This window comes from Eulemur rufifrons, chromosome 9 (genome assembly GCF_041146395.1).
Source record: "Eulemur rufifrons isolate Redbay chromosome 9, OSU_ERuf_1, whole genome shotgun sequence".
Taxonomy (NCBI): domain Eukaryota; kingdom Metazoa; phylum Chordata; class Mammalia; order Primates; family Lemuridae; genus Eulemur; species Eulemur rufifrons.
This window is the reverse complement of record NC_090991.1, coordinates 36998121-37017592: the sequence shown is the minus strand read 5'-3', so window position 1 is coordinate 37017592 and position 19472 is coordinate 36998121. Positions and strand designations below refer to the sequence as shown.

The 19472-nt window shown below is 41.8% G+C and overlaps 2 protein-coding genes across 2 annotated transcripts in view; both read right to left on the bottom strand.

Moving 5' to 3' along the window:
- Nucleotides 1-9405, bottom strand: CDC6 (cell division cycle 6). Its single transcript, XM_069481349.1, has 11 exons — nt 9249-9405; nt 7218-7505; nt 6892-7091; nt 6465-6640; nt 5992-6098; nt 5053-5192; nt 4407-4507; nt 3177-3241; nt 965-1167; nt 388-528; nt 1-90 (listed from the first exon to the last, which is right to left on the bottom strand). Exons 1-11 carry the CDS (start codon nt 9403-9405, stop codon nt 1-3), a joined length of 1668 nt encoding a protein of 555 aa, XP_069337450.1.
- A 3909-nt stretch (nt 9406-13314) lies between these two features.
- Nucleotides 13315-19472, bottom strand: part of WIPF2 (WAS/WASL interacting protein family member 2) — a 47054-nt gene continuing 40896 nt past the window's right edge. The window contains exons 7-8 of the mRNA XM_069482500.1: nt 18399-18500; nt 13315-18156 (exon numbers count right to left, since the gene is read on the bottom strand). Coding sequence (XP_069338601.1) covers nt 18116-18156; nt 18399-18500 — 143 coding nt within the window. The 3' untranslated portion in view covers nt 13315-18115. The remainder of the gene's footprint in view (nt 18157-18398; nt 18501-19472) is intronic.

The window sequence follows — 19472 nt, the reverse complement described above, 5'->3', positions numbered from 1 at the left end:
TTAAGGCAATCCAGTAGCTAAGATATTTCCAATTAAAGCTTTGTCTTTCAGAGCATGCTCTATTTCCTTCTCTTCAATCTTCAAAGATACCTGGAAAGAAGAGAAAAGGATTTTTCATGGTGGAGAACTCACAGAAGCAAAGTTATCACTACACAAACTTTTACCATATTAAACTTTTCTCACAAGAGGCAAGCAAGTGAAACACTGCTTTTTTCAATGACCTAGAAAAAATATTCATATCATACTCCTATCCTCAAACACACCTTAAATCTTACCTAACAAAAACTATTTAATTGTGGTCATTTTTCAATCTTTGCTTTAGCAAAGGGTAAGCTCTCCAAAACAGGACAATTAAAAGCATTATCACAAAGAAGCAGTTAGTCTTACCTTTGTTAAGCGGGTTTCCTTGTTTTTCTTTAATCCTAAAATGCCCCTGGCCTCCAGGAGCCCGGAAAGTGACAAACACTCTGACTGGTCCACAGCTGCCACCTGCTGTTTGCGACAGACTTTACTATAAGCTTCGTATAACTGGGAGGAAAAAAAAGAACAAATGTTGCTTAAATGTCACATCTCTTGTAACCTTATAATTTTTACAAAAGGGTTTGCAAAAAAGTTATCTGAATATTCTATTTCTTTCTCTTTTCAATAAAATCCTTGAATAGGCAATCTGTAGATATTCCCAAAAACCTATACTGTAATATAGCAAAGGGGCTTTGTATATATTTCATAGGGAGATGCAAAAATGAAGGGGAGGATGGGGAGAAGATTAATGGTAAACTATCAACCACAACCCAAGGGAAATAAAGTCAGCTACCTTTTATATAGTACCCGTATTTATTCTTATGTTAAAATCCATTTTTAATTCATATGAGCTGGAGCATGATAGGCCTTTTGGAAAACATCTGCTCTGCAAAGCAGATTCTCATCTCTACCTCAGCTCCATCTGCTGAGATTCCCAACTTACCTTCCCCAGAGTGACCTCTTTGATTTTCAACTGCCTGGTCAAGAGCAGCAAAGAACACACCAAGATCTTCTGCTGAAGAGGGAAGGAATCTGGTGCTCCTTCTTGGCTCAAGGTCATCCTGTTACTATCAACTTCTGAAATGACTTGGGATATGTGAATAAGACCAACCCGCTTGGGAATCAGAGACTCAGAGGGTGATTTACCTATAAAGTAAACAAGTCAAGCTTAATTAGAATTTTAAAATATTGTGTGTATATGTATGAATGTGAGATAGACGACATTAATTTTTAGCTAAAGGAAATTCAAGGTGGCAAAGCAGAGATTCCAATTCTCTAACCAGAAGCCAAGGGATGAGAGAAAATGCTATCCTCAGAAAGATGCCAAAATATGTGAAATGACTTAGAAGGTAGGGTTATCCTTTCTCTGGACAGAATAGTGAGCTATTTTGTCTAGTGGAATGTGATTTAATGTCAGAAAGACAAAATCCACCTCATGAAAGAATAAGGAACAGAGAACCACTGTATTCTGTCTTGAAAGTTCCTAATGTTTCAGAGGTAAAGAACAGAAACTTGAAGCAAAGATGATTGACTGCACCTGGTAATTAAGGAAACAAAAATAGTTGGAAAACCTACCTAATATTTTGAATCAAATGAGAGGCTAAATGTGGACGGTAAAGTCAATCCCATATCAGTCCTCCCCAAATGACCTTTGAGGTTTGGTTCACTTGCCCAAGCTGATCTGCGGTAAAGCAACACTTGAGAAAAAGTCACTGGATAGCCTAGCAGATAACAGCATCTCAAAAGCCAGAGGTTGGGAAACTGCCAAGAAGCTGCACGGGACTATGGCCTCATTGTTTGGAGATGCATGAATTGCAAGACAGATGAGAGATTTGCTCTGTAACAACCTTAGCCTGAAGTTACTTCCTGAGACCACTTGCAGTTGCACCACAACAATTTTCTTCTATTTCATTACCACAAAGAGATGCTGCAGAGGGCTAATGGAGAAACCAGAGCTCACAGATCAAGTAAGAGAATCTTAAAGTTGAAAGGAATTTAGAGGTCTATTCTTACTCCTTACCCAATGGCTGAGTCCCCTCTAAAACAATCCCAACATGAAGTCATCTATTCAGCTTATGTTTGAACATCTTCAATACTGCCGAACTCACAATGTTTCAAGAAAGCCCAGTTAGTTCTATCTATTAGAAAGTTTCTTCTCATGTTTAGTTGCAGTCAGTTCCCCTATAGTTTTCTGGAGCCATTAAAAGCCAATCCTACACATACCCGAAGTCAAAAAATAGGAATTAGGTTAGTCTAATAATTTATGCCAGGAACTTACAACCTCTTTTAGCTATGTGTGTGCCAGTGGTGCTCACAGAGGCCACTCACAAGCCTAAATGTTATTGGTAGGGGAAAAGGAGGGGGGGAAGAGGGAATAATCTGAAAAATTGAAGAGGAGGAAGAAATCAATATTTAAGTCTATGCATTGGCATATATTGCCTACTATCAGCCTAAGCACTAATTTTGGCTACTTCTGAAATACTTTTAACTAGTTTCTTTTAACAAGTTAATGAAAAAAAGAGAGGATTTCATGTAGAACTATAGCACTAGAAACAATAACTCCTAACCAGTGCAGGAGTAAAGAAAAAAACAATCAAATCAGATTGTCCTATTTCTAAAGATTAACACTGGATATTAAACACTGACAAGGTATGTAGTCCATGGCCATTTTTGTTATTTGTAACAGCCTACAGTTTACTGTAGCAAGGTGATCTTTGTACCTCTACCCTCATAGACTTGTTTAAAAGCTTTGATATCCCAAACTGAACTCACAGTTCTTTCACCTGACTCTCCCTTATTTGTCAGGCTTTGCTTTCACCTATATCAAGACCTAAAGTACACTCAACATAAGCACCCAGAGAGAAGCTGATCTAAACTTATTGTCTACAGCTTTTATTCCTAGAGCTTGGAAAGAAAACTTACTCCATTTCAGCCATTTACATCATACCCTGGGAACTCATTTCCAGTAATGCATGGAGTTTGGTACTGGAAGGCAAAAATTGAAATAAAGTAGATGAAATTGTCTAAAAACACAGACACACATAAAAATCAGTGAGTGTGGATTTAACTATGTTCATTTGCTCTTTCTACCTCTTTCCTCAGAAAAGTTAAGTTTCCAATTAAAGAGGAAGACAGGAAGGAGATAAACTACTTACATTCAGACAGTGGTTTGAGGATAGTCTGGCTTTTGACATCCGACTCTACAATTTCAATAGCTCTCCTATAAAAAAAATTTCTAAAGTTAATTTAGTCTGAGCCAAACCAAACACTGCACCAAACCACCAAGCTCAAAAGTAGGCACACTAATGAAAAACAACATGTTTTATAATTTTAAAGCCCCAAACAAAACTGGGTTATGTCTCAGCTAAAGGGGACTTAATTATCTTGAAATAATTCATGGACCAGGGATTTGAGAAACTTCAACACTAAATGGTTTCCTCTTATAGATGCCAAGTAGGTCGTCATATATTGAGCCAATGATAACATTTGAGATGAAGAGAAAATGTCATGGGTAGGAGAGAGGATATGTAGTGTGGGTGACTGACTAAAGAGAGCCAGCACCACCCATACACACCAAACCTAAAAGGGGTGTCCTTAGTTATATATACATAGGATATGTGTAGGCTAAACCATGCTGGCCTACATAACTATTGCTCATAGCTGCAGTCTTTACCCAAGTAGTTTGCTGACTAGGGGAAACTTTCAAATTCAGGATCATGCAATCTAGCAATAGGAAGAGCTTACTCTCCCACTGCTCTCTCCAAAGTACTTTGCCCACAGGAAGCCATAAGCCAGACCTGGATCTTCTGCATGGCAATAGGGGGAGGTTGGACCAGCAGGCCAGCACAGCAAGTATCATTTTAATGGACCCAGTGTCCCTACTGGGAAGGAAGAAATTTCATCAGTCAGCACAGAGGCTTTCCCCAGCAGGAGGGGCAGGGGTATGGGAAGGAAGAAAGAGGTCTGGAGTACAACTGTTGGGGGTACCAACTGGAGGGAAGAAGGGGTGCTCACAAAAGGAAAGGAAGAGAAAAAAGTCTAAAGGCAAAGATGGTTCAGGTCCATAAATAAACCTGCTTGAAACCAGCTAATGGAAAAGTAAACTGGAGTATTTTTTAATACAAATGTAATTAACCAATCTATAATCACCACAGGGAGTGCCAGCAACATCTCATTTGTTTCTCCCTCTGTAGGTAATGGACTGATAATGTTTTAGACATTAACACGGTGGAAACCCACAGCTTCCCACTGAGAAACAAGTCCTCCTTTCTGAGCATAAAAAAGTAGCAGAACGGAGCCTCTTAAGCCACATTCACTTGAGTTACATGAGACAATTAACAGCATTTCTTTTTTAAATAAAAGCAGCCAACAGTGCCATAACTCACCTGCAAACATCTAGTGCTTTGCGAACATCTCCTGAAACAGCAGAGACTTTGCGGGCACAGAACTGAATTGCCGCATTATCCAGAACCTGATCTCTAGACACCTTTGGACAAGATATAAATGATAACAGTTTGAATTAGAAGATTCTCCCTCTGTAATTTAGGTCCTAGGGATAAATATTTTCACATTTAAGTCTAAACTTGATTGGCGACTCTTTAAGGTCTAAGAGATGCTTTTTCTGCTCATAAATAAATGGAGATGTTTGAGTTTTCACACATTTAATCATTTTGTAGGAATGTGGTAGAGGTTCATGAATGGAAAAAAGCAATGGGTACTTAAATGACAGCAAAAAAAATCCATTTAGTCACTTTCAAAAGAGAAAGTTTTTTCATAGGTCCTATTTTTTAAAGGCCATTAAGGAAGCATTTGAGTGATTCCTCTAACTCCTACTTTTATTTCAACACTGAAGCATCCGATAAATGAATGGAGCCATGTGTGTAAATTCACATAAAAATGTTCTCACTGTGGTCCATAGGAACTCCTTGCTCCATTAGTAAAGGAATCAAAGCGAAATGTCTTAGAACTATTGTTAGGTTTCCCCAACACAGGCGATCCAAGGAACACATGGGCACAATGGCTGGCACTCACCTGATTAAGTCGGTCTTGCAAGATAGTAGCTATCTGAACTCTGGTATAAGGTGGAAAGTTCAATAGCTGTGGTTTACATTTTCCTCCAGCTTGAAGCCTAGGCAGAATTCTGTCTGTGAGATCCAGGGTATTAGCAATACCTGAGGGGGAGATAAATAACATTAATCACAACTGGTCAAACCACTCCAAAAGGAAATCTAAACCCTCCAAAAGCTAACTAAAATTTCCAGTTATAATCCAGCATTTCAACTGTTGCTTCCCACTTGACCCTTACCCTACCCCAATAGATAAGATATATCTATTAGGTAAGATGTATAGTCATTATAGAATGTTCTTTTCAAATTAGGCTTAGAATTGTTCACTGATATGCAGGACCAGATACTCCAAAAATCTATTACCTGTGAAATGCAAGATTATGTCATTCTATTCAGACTTAACAAAATTGATTTGCCTTAGATTACAATTACTACGTTAAGCTGGCTGGGTGTGGTGGCTCATGCCTGTAATCCTAGCACTCTGGAAGGCCGAGGATCGTTTGAGCTCAGGGGTTCGAGACCAGCCTGAGCAAGAGCGAGACCTCATCTCTACTGAAAATAGAAAGAAACTAGCTGGACAACTAAAAACATATAGAAAAAATTAGCTGGGCATGGTGGCGAATGCCTGTAGTCCCAGCTACTCGGGAGGCTGAGGCAGAAGGATTGCTTGATACCAGGAGTTTGAGGTTGCTGTGAGCTAGGCTGACGCCACAGCACTCTAGCCCGGGCAACAGAGTGAGACTGTCTCAAAAAAAAAATTACAACTTTATAGTAATTTTCTTATTTTGACAAGAAGGCAGAAAACTGGTTTAAGATAAAATGATAGTTGATAAATAAGCTGAAAGATTAAAAAAAAAAAGAATGCTTTAGGACCATCATGCAACAGTAGTGATTGAGTACTAACCAATCAGCACCAATCGGGAATTGCTTAGCCATGGCCATTCAAACAGTGTGTACAATACATCCTGCCCTTTGCTGTCCAGTTGATCCATCTCATCCAACACCAACACACTGCATACAAAGAGAAACAATTAGTATCCTCTTTCACCTTCTTAACCCTCCAATCTGTTTGATCTGGGCTGACTTTAGGTCACATTCCTAAAGCTGAGACTAATTTGATGATCATAATTTATCCTATCTCTAGTCACTTGTTACAAGGATACCCCCATCATGAACAAGTAACATCCAGATGTTTTCAAGCAATTAATTTAAAAATCCTTTTTCCAATTTAAAATTAGAGGGTGTATTTTTCGTTTCTTCTTCCCTTTAAGTATATGTAACTACCCCTCATAGAGCAAATACAGGGAATGTTCTTTTTGTGGACAACAGACCTTGCAGATTTTCACAGAGCAATACTTTCAGCAGAGCAATACTTACATCATGGGGCCCTTCTCTGCAGTCATATGTTTTTCCAATTTTCTCATCATGTCCTTCCCAGCTGGCCTGGATACTTCTTCCTGACAAATCTCCTGAGCAATAGCTGGGAATACAGCCTGGGCACTCCTCAAGGACATGCAATTCAGCATGATAGTTTTAAAGCCTTTCAGTTCCTTCTAGAAAAAAATGCAAACATGGGAGTTATTTTGGCTTCTGATAAAGATTTGATGGAACCTGAAATGTCTTTGAGGAGCTAACAGTGTATAAGAGAGGAGACAGCTCTACTTTCATTTGGAAAGATTTAGACAATGAAACTACAAATGTCTTATTTTGAGAAAACCTTCAATCTCCAAAACTACTTTTCCTTAATCCTTAAAAACCAAGTGTCATTTTAGCAAGAGTATCATAATTCAGACTCTCAATGTACCTTGAGGTCTTGCAGAATTCGGCTTAAGCAGGCAGTTTTTCCAGTTCCAGGAGCACCAGAAAGGTAAAGACTTCCAGCTTTTTTCCCACAGATGTGTTCCCTCAGGAAATTCCTGATGACATCCATCTCCTTTTCCCTGGCAGGCAGCCGATCTGGAACAGCTGTATTCAGGACCAGCTTTGCTTGCTGGTAGCAAGTACCTGTGCCAGACGTAAAAGGTCAATTAGACACAACAGAAGGTGACTGAGAAGACCCACTGGGTTTCATTCGTAGTTATCAGCCTTGTTTACAATGGCTGCACTAACAGCTGCCACGTAAGAACAAACCTTCTTGCTTGAACAGTCTCATACATGCAGATTCTTTCTCCAACGGACATCTCTCCTTAGAATTTGTTGTGCTCTCTTGACTTTTTTGAACTGAGTAGAGTATTTTGTTTTGGTGAACTTTGGCTTGTTCTCTTTTGCTAGGAGATTTAACTGTCAGTTGATTGTCAAATATCAATCTGCGTCCCTTTCCCTTAGGTGTGTGTGAGCGAGGGGGACCATTCTCTTTCTTGCCTTGCTTTGGTGGAGAACAGGGAGGTAAATGAGGAGTGTTGCATAGGTTGTCATCACCTGAAACATATTAAAATCAAAACGTGGTCATTCATAGCAGTGGATAGCAAAAGGACTTGCAAAGACCTCTATCTCCCCTATAAAGAGGTGAATTTCGACCTCAGAACCACCAAAATAAAATGCTCTCTCAACTAGAAGCAAATATTGGCCACCAGATGGCACCACTGATCTTACTACAGTATTCCTCTCTTATCCTCAGTTTCGCCTTCGGTGGTTTCAGTTGCCCCACGTCTGAAAATATTAAAAGTAAAATTCCAGAAATAAACAATTCATTAAATTTTAAATTGTGAGTTGTTGAGTAGCATGATTAAATCTTGCACAGTCCTTCCCGGGACATGAATCATCCCTCTGTCTAGCATATCCACACTGTATACATTACCTGTCCATCAGTCACTTGGTATGGTAGCTGACTTGGTTAACAGATCAAAAAACATAGTGTGTGTGTGTGTGTGTGTGTGTGTGTGTGTGTGTGTATGGTTTGGTACTATCTAAGATTTCAGACATCCACTGAGGGTCTTGGAATGTATCACCCGCCCCATGGATAAGAGGTAGAAACCAAATGGGCTTTAGTGGGATGAAATTCTAAGATTGTTCTAAAACAAGATATCTCAATCTTGACACCACTGACATCTTGAACCAAATTGTCAGAAGGCTGTCCTGTGCACTGTAGGATGTTTAGCAGCATCTGTGGCTTTTACCCACTATGCCACCCCTTCATCTATGACAACCAAAAATGTCTCCAGATATGGCCAAATCACCCTGCATTAGAAACAAATACTCTAAAACAGGAAAGGATTACCAACTATTGTTCTAAAACAAGAAAAGGACTGAAAATATCAAGAATGTCACGTATTTTTTTCTTTTAATTTCACAAATATTGAGGCAAGTTTCATAATACCATGTAATTGCAAGGTCATTTTTTCTTTTTTTCTTTTATTTTGAGACAGAGTCTCACTCTGTTGCCCTGGCTAGAGTGCCAGGGCATCAGACTCGCTCAAACTCCTGGGCTCAAGTGATCCTCCCGCCTCAGCCTCCCGAGTAGCTGGGACTACAGGAATGTGCCACCATGCCCGGCTAATTTGTTCTATATATTTTCAGTTGTCCAGCTAAGTTCTTTCTATTTTTATAGTAGAGACCGGGTCTTTTTTTTTTTTTGAGACAGAGTCTCACTTTGTTGCCCAGGCTAGAGTGAGTGCCGTGGCGTCAGCCTAGCTCACAGCAACCTCAAACTCCTGAGCTCAAGGGATCCTCCTGTCTCAGCCTCCCGAGTAGCTGGGACTACAGGCATGCACCACCATGCCCGGCTAATTTTTTTGATATATATTTTTAGCTGTCCATATGATTTCTTTCTATTTTTAGTAGAGATGGGGTCTCGCTCTTGCTCAGGCTGGTCTCGAACTCCTGAGCTCAAACGATCCGCCCACCTCGGCCTCCCAGAGTGCTAGGATTACAGGCGTGAGCCACCGCGCCTGGTTACCGCAAAGTCATTTAAAACACTGACAGAACTATGTTCAGTATTAAGGAATTGAAGATCAGACCTATTAAGTAGTTCAGACAGTAATCTTAGCAAGTGGCTTAACCCTGGAGTTCAGTAAGCACTTATTAACCATTCTGAAAATAACTAAAACGAATAGAATCATCTCAAATGAACTTAGAAAACTCCTTCAAAGGACAACTATCTTATCGAGAAAAGAAAAGGTTGACAGCTACTAGTAAAAAAGTTGTAGGTAATGGATAGCTTACCCAGACGTTTTCTGGGGCTGAGAGGCAGAATTTTTCCACAAGGAGAACAGGGGATAGCCTGGACATTTATCGGTCCTAGTCTGGTGTTCAAGGTCCGAGGCAATTTCTTTTTTGGAAAATTGATTGTAGCCTGTGCCTGGGATCGGGTTTGAGGCATGATGGCAACACAGCTGGATACAAAAAGAACAGGACAGCCAGTCAATATGTAAAAGCGAAGGAAAAACAACATGGAATTTATTTATACTGATGATCAACACTCATTTTATAAGTAAGTTATAACAATATTTATTTGAGCATTCAGTTCTACGTCACATCCAAATCTATGCAATAATAGCTAACATTTGTTTTCTACCTTCTATGTGTAAGATGCTGTAATAAGCACTTTATATATTAACTCATTTAAGTTGCACAACTACCTGAGAGGTAAGTACTATTATTATCTTTGTTTTACAGATGAGATGCAGAGAGGCGCAAAGTCACAGAAAAGCAGGGATATAACCCCAGGTATTCTAGTGCCAGAACCCAAGTTCTTAACCACTTGACCGATGCAGTAAGAAATTATCTGAATTGACTTTTACGGTACTAATTCCCTCCCTCTAGCCTTGCGGGGTACCTTTAGCAACCGCTACATTTACAGTGTCACCCAAGCCCTCACAGTGAAGCTCACTCTTCCCTCAGTTCTTCCCGCTGCCCCTGCACTCGGTCTCCACTCTACGCAGCTTTCAACCCCACCCCAGGGCATTCCATCCTACAACTTTCGGCTCCTTCACACCACACACAACTGTTGGAACTACTCTGAGGGCGCACAGGCCCCTTCCCTGACCCCGACCTCAGACCTCCAGCGATGTCAGCTCTCTTTCCCTCCCTTCTCGGGCCTAGCGGAATCCGCAGCCCTCGCTCCAGCCTTCGCCCAACTCCATTGCCTCCCAGACCCCAGGCCTCCCAGAGCAATCCTCTCCTTTCCACCTCACAGGGCTGCCTCACCTCAGTGCAGGCTCCTTCTCACGTCTCCCACACGGCCTCAGGGACTCTCCACAAGATCCTGAGCAAACTAACACCAGCCGCAGCAAAGCCCAGCCGCGCTCGCGCCAAATCTGCTCAGCTACAGCGTTCCCACCTCCCGCCAAAGCCCGGCCTCGCTTCTGACTGGCTGTTGCCACAGCGCCGTGCGTCTTGGCCACCGCCCCTTCTTTCGCGTCCAATCCTGCTGGAAGACCCACAGCCAATGAGAGCGCCCCAGGTCTCAGAGTCAACGTGAAGTCACGCCCATTGAGCTGGGAGGGCATCTACATCCGGGGCCTCCGCGGAAAGACACGCGCGATTTAGACAGGGCGACTCTGGGTAAGGCGGGACGACGCCGCCGCAAAGCCCGGCGGGAGGTGTAGTCTTTACCCCACGCGACTCTAGTTCCGCGCTCTTCTTTCGACGGGCGATGTCTCATGATGTGGTTACCGCTTCTCACTGCCAAACGTACCATTTTCGTTATCCTGATGGGCTAGATTTTCAGGAGCTACTACATAATGCCTACCGTTTTGGGGCGCTTCTGTGCGCCAAGTATGATGTTATGCTCTTTACTCACTTCTCTAATGCTCACCCCTCCCAGGCACAAAGCAAATATGTGCACAGAGTTAAAGGTCACAGCATCTTGGTGGCAGTGAAGAGCCTAGGACCCAGGTCTCCTGACACTTGAACCAGTTTTTTTTTTTTTTTTTTTTTGGTAAAGTTCTATACACCTATGTAAAGAAAACAAACTACACTGTATCTCTTAATTTGTGCTTCAAAGGTGAGAAATAGGACTAAACCCTTTGCTTTTATGTTGTTCAAGATATTATTATATTCTGTGCACCTTCTTATCATTAATCCACACATTGTAGGGAATGAAGAGAATTACGGCCCCGTAATTTTAAAATCTTTTATAGCTAAACACTAGGGTTTCAGGGCCAGGGAAGACAGCTGTAGAAGAGACAAGCTGAGCTTTTAATGAAAAATATAAATTAAAGCAGTAATTTGCAGGCCATCTTCCAAAGCTAATAACCATCTAAGCCTCAGGTTCCTTTAAAGGCCAGAACACGATTCTAGGTGATGGTAAACATTTATCTTTTATCCTTCAATATCAAATAAAAGAGCCATAAAGCTGAGAAATAGAAAAGCAACTATTACAATCATCAGTTAATTGTACTTAGTTCATGTAGGAGCTAAGAGCCAATATTGAGTTGCTTAAGTGTATGCCAGGGACTGAGCTCCCTATATCACCCATTAATCTTCACAAGCACCCCACAAAGTTGGCATTAATTCCATTTTACAAATGAGGAAACCAAAGTAGAAGGGGTTGAATAAACTTGCCAAAGGTCACACAACTAGTAAGGGGAAGAGCTGAAATTTGAACTCCAAAGTCTGACAGAAAATCAGACTCTTAACCACTTAATCATAGGGGGATGATTAGACAGATGTAGGTTCTAAACAGGAAGAGATGGGAAGGCTTTTGGGAAGGCTTTCTTAGCAGCTGAAAACTGCAGAAGTGAAGAGAACAGGCTACAATAAATGGAAAAAGAGCACAGAATGAAGGTTTTTAGACCAGATAGTATTTCTGATCTCTTAATAGGACAATAGAACCCAAGAAGCAACCTTCACTATTCACAACCCGGGCACCTCAAAATTACCCTTAACAACCTCAAATGGTAGGTAGTATGTCCAGCCAGCTCTAAATGATGATGGTGGTGAACAACCTACCTCCATTACAATGGGATAGAGAAAGCAGATATGCAATATTGGAGCCTAAGAAAGCACTTACCAGGAAATATAGCACTGGCTCAAGAAAAGCCTACAGAATAAGTGACCACTGTAGAAGCAGGCAAAGAATCACAGAAAGAGAGGACTAAAGGTCTTTAAAAGGTTATCTACTTGATCCTCCAGTAACATGATGGGTACGCCATCATACTGTTTCTCACTTCTATGCCTTTGTTCTTGCTGTTTCCTCTGCCTGGAATGCCACTCACAATCCTTATTCTCTGGGTCACTTCCATAAAGCCTTTTAATACCCTGCACAGGTTTCTCCTGGAAGCTGTCCTAAAGTTATCTACTAAGCAGTAAGTTCCTTGGAGACAAAGGCCATGTCTTATTCATCTTTGTATTGTAGATGCCTGGTACAGAGTAAAGTATGCAATAAATGCTTGCTGAATGAAGGAATGGAAAGGTTATTCCTGCCAAGTGGACAGTACATCCTTTGCATAAACGCTCTTTTGTGGTTGGATAGCATGGAGTCCCTTAAATCTTACACCCCTAAACCCAGGAGGGCAGAATGAACTAATTATGTGTAAAAACGATCCAGACTGGGCTCCAGACAGAGGTGAAGCATTTTCCCAGTTATCCTCTGGGGTGGTCAGGATCCTGAGGTTGACATTTTTCTATTTCTTGTTCATTTTTCATAATTCTCTTACCTCTGTCTGCAGAGTATGAGGAAGTCAGACAGGCATCTTCCTTCTAATGAGTCGCTCAGTTTATGGCTGGATTGGGTCAGGAAATACTTAGGAGGCATATTTATGGCAAGCAGCTGTGCCTCAGTAATAAAGTGAGCAAACTAGTGTCCTTAACACCTGCTAACTCATACACACAATATTATGGAGGAGGAACCAAATCACACTGTAAGGACCTGTCTGGCATTCTTCTCTTTGAATGTGTGTGTGCATACACACACAGACCAGCAAAACCGTGCCAGTAAGACAGAGAAAGCTTTTAGGGTTAGCAAGTTAAGGGTCATTTAATGCTCAGGCAGGGCTCTGTCTGTAAGAAAAAAAGTAAGGGAAAAATAATCGAAGAAGATACAAATAAAACAACAAAAAGAAATAAAAAGTAAAAATAGAAAAGTAAAGAAAACAGGGTCATTTAGGCAAGCTCCAATTGCAGACTATTTAAAGTCAGGAGGAACAACTAAATCAATAAATAGGTAGTTTATTAATCATATTAATAACAATGATGGGTCAAATAATCAGGGATTCAGCCAGTCTGGTAAGTATGGATGAAAATGAACAGTCTTCTTTTCCCCCTCCCTCCCTCACCCTCACAGGTTTTTATATCTAAATTATGTGAATGATTCATACACAAACCCATTAAGAATCAGTATGGGAAATAATTTCAAGATCTTTACTAGTGATGAAAGTACAAGTAAGCCTTAGTGGTTATTATGTCAGCTGACCACAGTAAGCAGAGAATGTCTGGTTGAATTTTTACACCTAAAGTCAAAGTTCAAGAAAAAAAGCTAAGATTTCAGCTTTTAAAAGACAGTGAAGAAAAACAGCCAACACCCATATAAAAATAGATACACACAGTCTGTATACTCTGCCCCCACCTTTTCTTCTACTCCTCAATTTGAGAAGCTGCCATGCAACACAGGTAGAAAGAATCATAAGGGACACAAGGAAAAGGACACAAGGCCAGGGGGCCTCCTGAGTTCCCTGAAATCATGGGCAAAGGAGAGTTAGGTGGAAATACAAGGACTGTCAGAATCTCTCAGCAAGGCTAACAAGAACTCTGATTTTTTTAAAACATAGCAGGAGAGGAGGAGAGAAAACCCTCAGGAAACTGCAGATGATTCGGCCCAGCCCAAGTCAAAACATCTACTTTCTGAGGGGACCTGGAATCAAACCACTATACTTACCCAGAAAATGAGGCAACAGATTTTCTACCCTCTCTATGCCACCACTTGAGGCTGTATTCCAGACAAGAGTACACAGTTTTCAGGTTTTTGTTTTTGTTTTTAAGCAAGGTTTAATTAAACTGCACAGCATCCAGAAGAAATGTACCAAAGGATCCAACCTGAGACCAGATTATACATTTTAGAGGGAGGGGAAAAAAAAAAAAAATCAATGCTATTTGGAAGAAGGGGCACTGTAATCAGAATATAATAATTCCAAAATAAATCATACATGCCAGCAACTTCTTGGTAAAAAAGAAAAAAAAAAATGGAAACAGCAAAACAAATCACACAATAAATTATTTTTTGAAAGAAATTGATCCACATGCAGACAGATGAACACACATATACACACATGCACACACACATACACACGTGTCATTCTAGTCTTTTATTCAGTGTTGACTGTGACTTCCATGCTGGGCACCATGGAAAAGTACAAAGGTTAGACATGAGAAAAGAAGGCGAGGCCCCCCTCTGCCACCAGTGGAATGATATTTAAGACAATTAGAGAAGGAACCCACTACATTATGAGAAACAAGAGTAGAAAGAAGAAAACAGCAGTTATCAGGGAAGATTTTAATTGCTTCAAAGGGGGAGAGAAGAAAGCACAGAAAACTAACACAAGTAAAGGCACAATGAACGTGGAGTTGAATGGAACCAAACCTTTCCTTCGGTTAAACAGCTATCCTTTTTTTTTTTTTTGCATGTGGTTTTGAAGGTGATTGTTTCATTTTGTTTATAACAAATGAGTCTTGAAGGCAGAGCTGTAAGGACACTCCTCTCTCCCTTCCCATTCCCGAAATTAGGGTGGTTTAACAGAAGGCCACCGTGACCACTTAACCAGGGGCTGAGATTCAATAGGGAAAGAAAGACTACAACTGGAATGTGAAGAATCTGATCTGCAGTTGATCACAGGTTGGGTTTCCAGAAGGACAGACAGCTCAGTGTAGTGCCATTAAAGGGCCTCAGATGCCCTACACTCCACCCCCAGAGCTTCATAGAAGGGAAGAACCCTGGAGTCACATTTCTCCCCCAGTCCCATAAGCACTCAGCCTACAGATTATTTCAAGTGATCAGGAGAATTAAAACACACCCCAACCCTGAGTTGCTCTGTAGCAAGTCTATTTACAACTTTTTTCTCACCTCTCCCTGGAGGTAAATCAGGATTTCAAGTTGGGAAGTAGTGGGATGAGGGGATTCCCCCAGGGCAATGGCAGTGACTAGTTGCCTTGCCTTTGCCAGTTGGGAGAGCCGGGATGAATTCCTGGAGACAGCAGCCTCACATTCATGGAATGGGGTAGCCCCAGGCTCTCTCTGCTGGCCTAGGCTGTGAAAATGACAGGGCACGGCAGCTGGAGCAAATTCCCATGACACAGAAAACCACACCTGGAATATCAAAGTGCTTTGGTCCAGGTTTGGTGACCACAGAAGAGGGGAAAAGGGGCACTGAGCTCATTTAAAAACCTGGAGGCCATTGCCCTGCTTCCCAGATACGGCGGTAAGAAACAACTATTAAGTTTTTCCCACTAGGGAAAAACATCACAAAACCAAACCCACACAAGGGCTTTTAATACAACTTCCTGATGCTTAGTTGGGCAACGTCTCTTCCTTCTAGGAGGGGACAAGGGAGTTAATTGGACTGGGCAACAGTCTCAACATGAGACCACCCAATGTTCCACTGAAGAGACGACAATCCCACAAGCAGATAAAAAGAGCAGTTTAAAAAGGTGAGTAGTTTTAGTGCTCTTGTAGCCAGCCCACCTTAAACCTATATTATAAGCTTTTTACAACATACAAAATAGACCAGTAACTATGAGGATCACATTCCCATCTTCAATAGTAAATATACATGATAATACATCTGATATTAACAGTGGGACCAAATAATGTATAAGGCAAAGACATTTAAAGAGTGCTGTGTCATCAACATGCTCTGAAGAAGAAAACCCATCTGACTAGATCTAGACCTGGGCCTATTTTCATGAGCCCAAGACAACAAATATACAGTCAGTATCCATGTGACACAGTCCAAATGCTGAGGGTATGAGGGGCAGCAGGTCATGGGGAGGAAGATATCAGCCCCAGTGAAAAGCTGGGGTTTGGCTTTACTTGTGATATTTTGATGCTCTATGTATGAGTAAGGGGAAAAAAAAAGACACTTTGATAACATTGTACAAAAGGCATCACTTCCCATTTCAAAAATAAATGGGAAGACTTCACAGTCAAAGTTCAGTAACTTGTCAGCATCTACCCTGGAACTCTGCTGCAGCATCAACGCTTGTCCTCTCTCCTTTCCCCTCCCCCCTACCCCTCTTTCAGCTCTACTCCAAGACGCTGGGGACACTTCTGGGAGACAACTGCTAACAGACTTGAAAAGAAAAATGATAAATAAAGCATGATTAGAAAAAGCTTGGTGACAGAACTCATCATAGTTTGTCCCAAGAGTCAATGTGGTCCAGGGGATGGCAAAGGATAGCAGACCCCATACAAATAACCCAAGTTGAGCCCTCCCTCACCTGGCACGGGGAGACCTGCATTTCACCTGGCACCAGGAATAGATCCTTAGCCTGTGATCCAATAGATTGGAAAGGTCCCTAAGGCAGCTTAAGCCTGTGATGTGTCTTTTGAAATTTTTAAACTAATTTTCCCCACTGATTTTAAAAAATAGCCATAGTCTCCCTCCTCTCATGCCAAGCTTTGAGCAGCCTCTACACGTGACAACAGCTGTAGCAAAGCAAAGCATCTGGTATGTGGAGCCCGGGAGCTCCATCCTGCTGCTGGTCCCTGTCTTCTCATCCAACCTCAGTTTCTACCTAGATTAGGAACCTCCATTTTCTCTGTGCTCTTTAACTGGGACCTGGAAGACGAACAAACAATGTATTGCTGGCTGCCAAGGAAGATCTATTGGACTGAGGCGCACCTCACCAACATATTTGTGCTTCTTGGCATAGAGGAATCTCTGAATATCCCCATAAGCTTCAACTTACTTCCTCAGCCTTCTCTACTCTTCCATGTTAACCCCTGCAGTCTTGGGAAGGCAAGAGTGGTGGAGAAAGGAAGAGTCTGTTCAGTCAGATGGGCTGTGAACTTCAGTACGAGCAGGCTTTAAAGTCCTTTGTAGCCTATAGAGCCAGACCCTTCCATGAGGTGCTTCACCATTCCCTTCTTTGTCATCCTGGAGCACCCTCCAGGGGCTAAAGGACTGAAAGAACCACTGACCACTCAGGGCCATTCAGAAAAGACTGAGGCAGACTCAAGTTTGAGGTTAAGGCCAAGCCCAGGCCCTGTCTTCCTCTCTCCCACCAGAGGTTTCCGGGGCTTGTGAGTCAGGAATGAATGATGCCCCCACAAGTGACTTTTCTCTTGAAAAGTCATGGGGAGGTAGGGGGTGGGGGGAGGAAAAATCCCTCAGACTAGCACCCTGAGGAAATGGGGCAGGGAGTCCCAAGGGACTCAAATGGCTCCTGGTCCCTTTGCTGCAGAGGAACTGACTAGCTCTAAAATGACTCAGTTTATTTCACCCTCTCTTTTTATTAAATGTTTAGTTCAACTGATTAGTTTTTAGTGTTTATGTCCAACTTATTCCTGGGCTGGGGGATAGGGTGAGAACAAAACCAAAATATCCCTAAAAATAAAGCAGACCCATTTCCTTGCCCCTTCTCCAAACCTGACCTTTAAAACAGATCATTTCTTTGCAAACTCCTTTCCTGCTTCACTAAAAATGCTCCCCTGCCACCCAGAAGTCCTGGCCATGCCAGCCTGCTAAATGATGAAATATAATATACCCGCCAGGCTTCCCCCACAGTGGGAGGGGGAGGAAGGAGTATCATTCTGCCCTGCCCCGGCAATAAGTTAATTCATCACAACAAGGCACCTTTCCCCAAGAGGAAAGCAGGAGATACAGAAGCTTTTTCCTCAGCTGGCTAGCAGGGCTTGCTAGAGGAAGGATGGATGCAGGGTTTAAGTCCCTATATCAATATCAAGAGTCCGATCACCAAGTCCAGAGACGAGATGCATAGATGGAGGTGAGCTGGGAGGACGCTTGGAGTCTAGGGTTGGTTGCACTGGAGAAACATGTTAGGAGCTCTCATGCAGGTTTCCGGGGAATGGAAGGGACCATCTGAGAAGAAGAGAAGGTCCATCCTTTTCCTGAGGAACAGGACCAAGCCAGGCTTCACCTGAGAATGGGTGGCAGAGGTGGGGCTCCACGGGCAGCTGAAAAAAACAAAATAAAAACCAAACACATACAGGTCACCCACCAGACTCTGAAGAACCTAAACACTCCTGAAATGAGAGAAAGGTTCTTTACGCTAACCTTTAAAATCTAGGGACTAGGTTTTGTTGTTGTTTTGGTTTTTTAAGAAAATGAAGATGAGGAGAAGTAAATTTTAACCAAAGAAAACAAACAAACCGTACATTCTATGCAATTATGGAAAAACTTTCTTTACTATTCTCACCTCGGTTTGTTTTGCTGGGATATATTCTCTGGAAGTGTTTATATTCTTCTGGAGCAGGAAAGTCTTCTACTGGATGGAAGGAATACTTTGACTCAAAATCATCTGTGAAAAAAACAGAATATTAATTCATATCACCCTTGCTTGTGCTACCACAGACCTCTGGGCACTTACGACCCTTCCCCTCTTACTAATCTCTCGTGCATTCTGATGTGCTGCGAGGGCCCGCCTCACCCACTAAACCAAGGTTCCTGAGAACAGTAGCAGCATCACCCTATGTGCCTTGCGTACACAGAGGGTGTGTTCCAAGGCTCTCAATATTAAGGAGTGAGTCTTTGAGCTGATTCTTTAAACCCTTCCGCTAAAAATCAGGCACATAACAGGAAAGGAGCCCAACTGTTTGCATGGAAGCAGAAAGAAATATAGTTCTGTGCTTCAATAACATGGTCATTTTAGGGACTGTCACCACGTGAAACCAACTGAACTGAATCCACAAATTGGTAGAAATTAATTTAAAATGGGAATATTTAGCTCCAGCTGGTAGGAGATTCGACCAGATAATTCCCTTTCAGCTCAGGTTTCCCTCACTTAGCTATGCAACATAGTAGGGACAGCCATCTCTTGGCCCCCACTCCCACTTTCTATGGCCTCTCCATAAGAAGGTTCACATTTTCTACAGGTGTGGTTTGACCATCTTCCAAAGGTTTCTACAATAAGGATATATCTTTAAAGCAAAAACTCTGGTCAATAGGAACAGCATGGAATATGGGGGACAGGGGAGGAGAGCAATTATTAAAGAATCTAGAGTGTTAGGACTACAAGGGACCTTACAGATCTTTTCCAGGGGTCCTCAACAGAGGGTCTAACAATATCCTCTGGATAACCCTTACTTAGGGTTCCATCTCAGAAATAATGAATTAGAATCTCCTAGATAGGAGCCCCAACATTTATAACCTTGGAAAAGTTAATCTGATATGTTCCTGATCTAGTCAACCTTCCCGGGGTTTTTTTTCTTTTTTTTAACTTCTTTTTTTTTATTTTTATTTTTTTTTTGAGACAGAGTCTTCCTCTGTTGCC

What these genes read in the sequence shown, in the direction of transcription:
- CDC6 (XM_069481349.1), bottom strand. Translation starts at nt 9,405, where the DNA reads ATGCCTCAAACCCGATCCCAGGCACAGGCTACAATCAATTTTCCAAAA. An exon ending in TTCCCGATTGGTGCTGATTG is followed by an intron (nt 5,193 to 5,991) that starts GTTAGTACTCAA and finishes TCTCCCCCTCAG; the next exon opens with GTATTGCTAATACCCTGGAT. An exon ending in TGCAAGACCGACTTAATCAG is followed by an intron (nt 4,508 to 5,052) that starts GTGAGTGCCAGC and finishes TCTTGTCCAAAG; the next exon opens with GTGTCTAGAGATCAGGTTCT.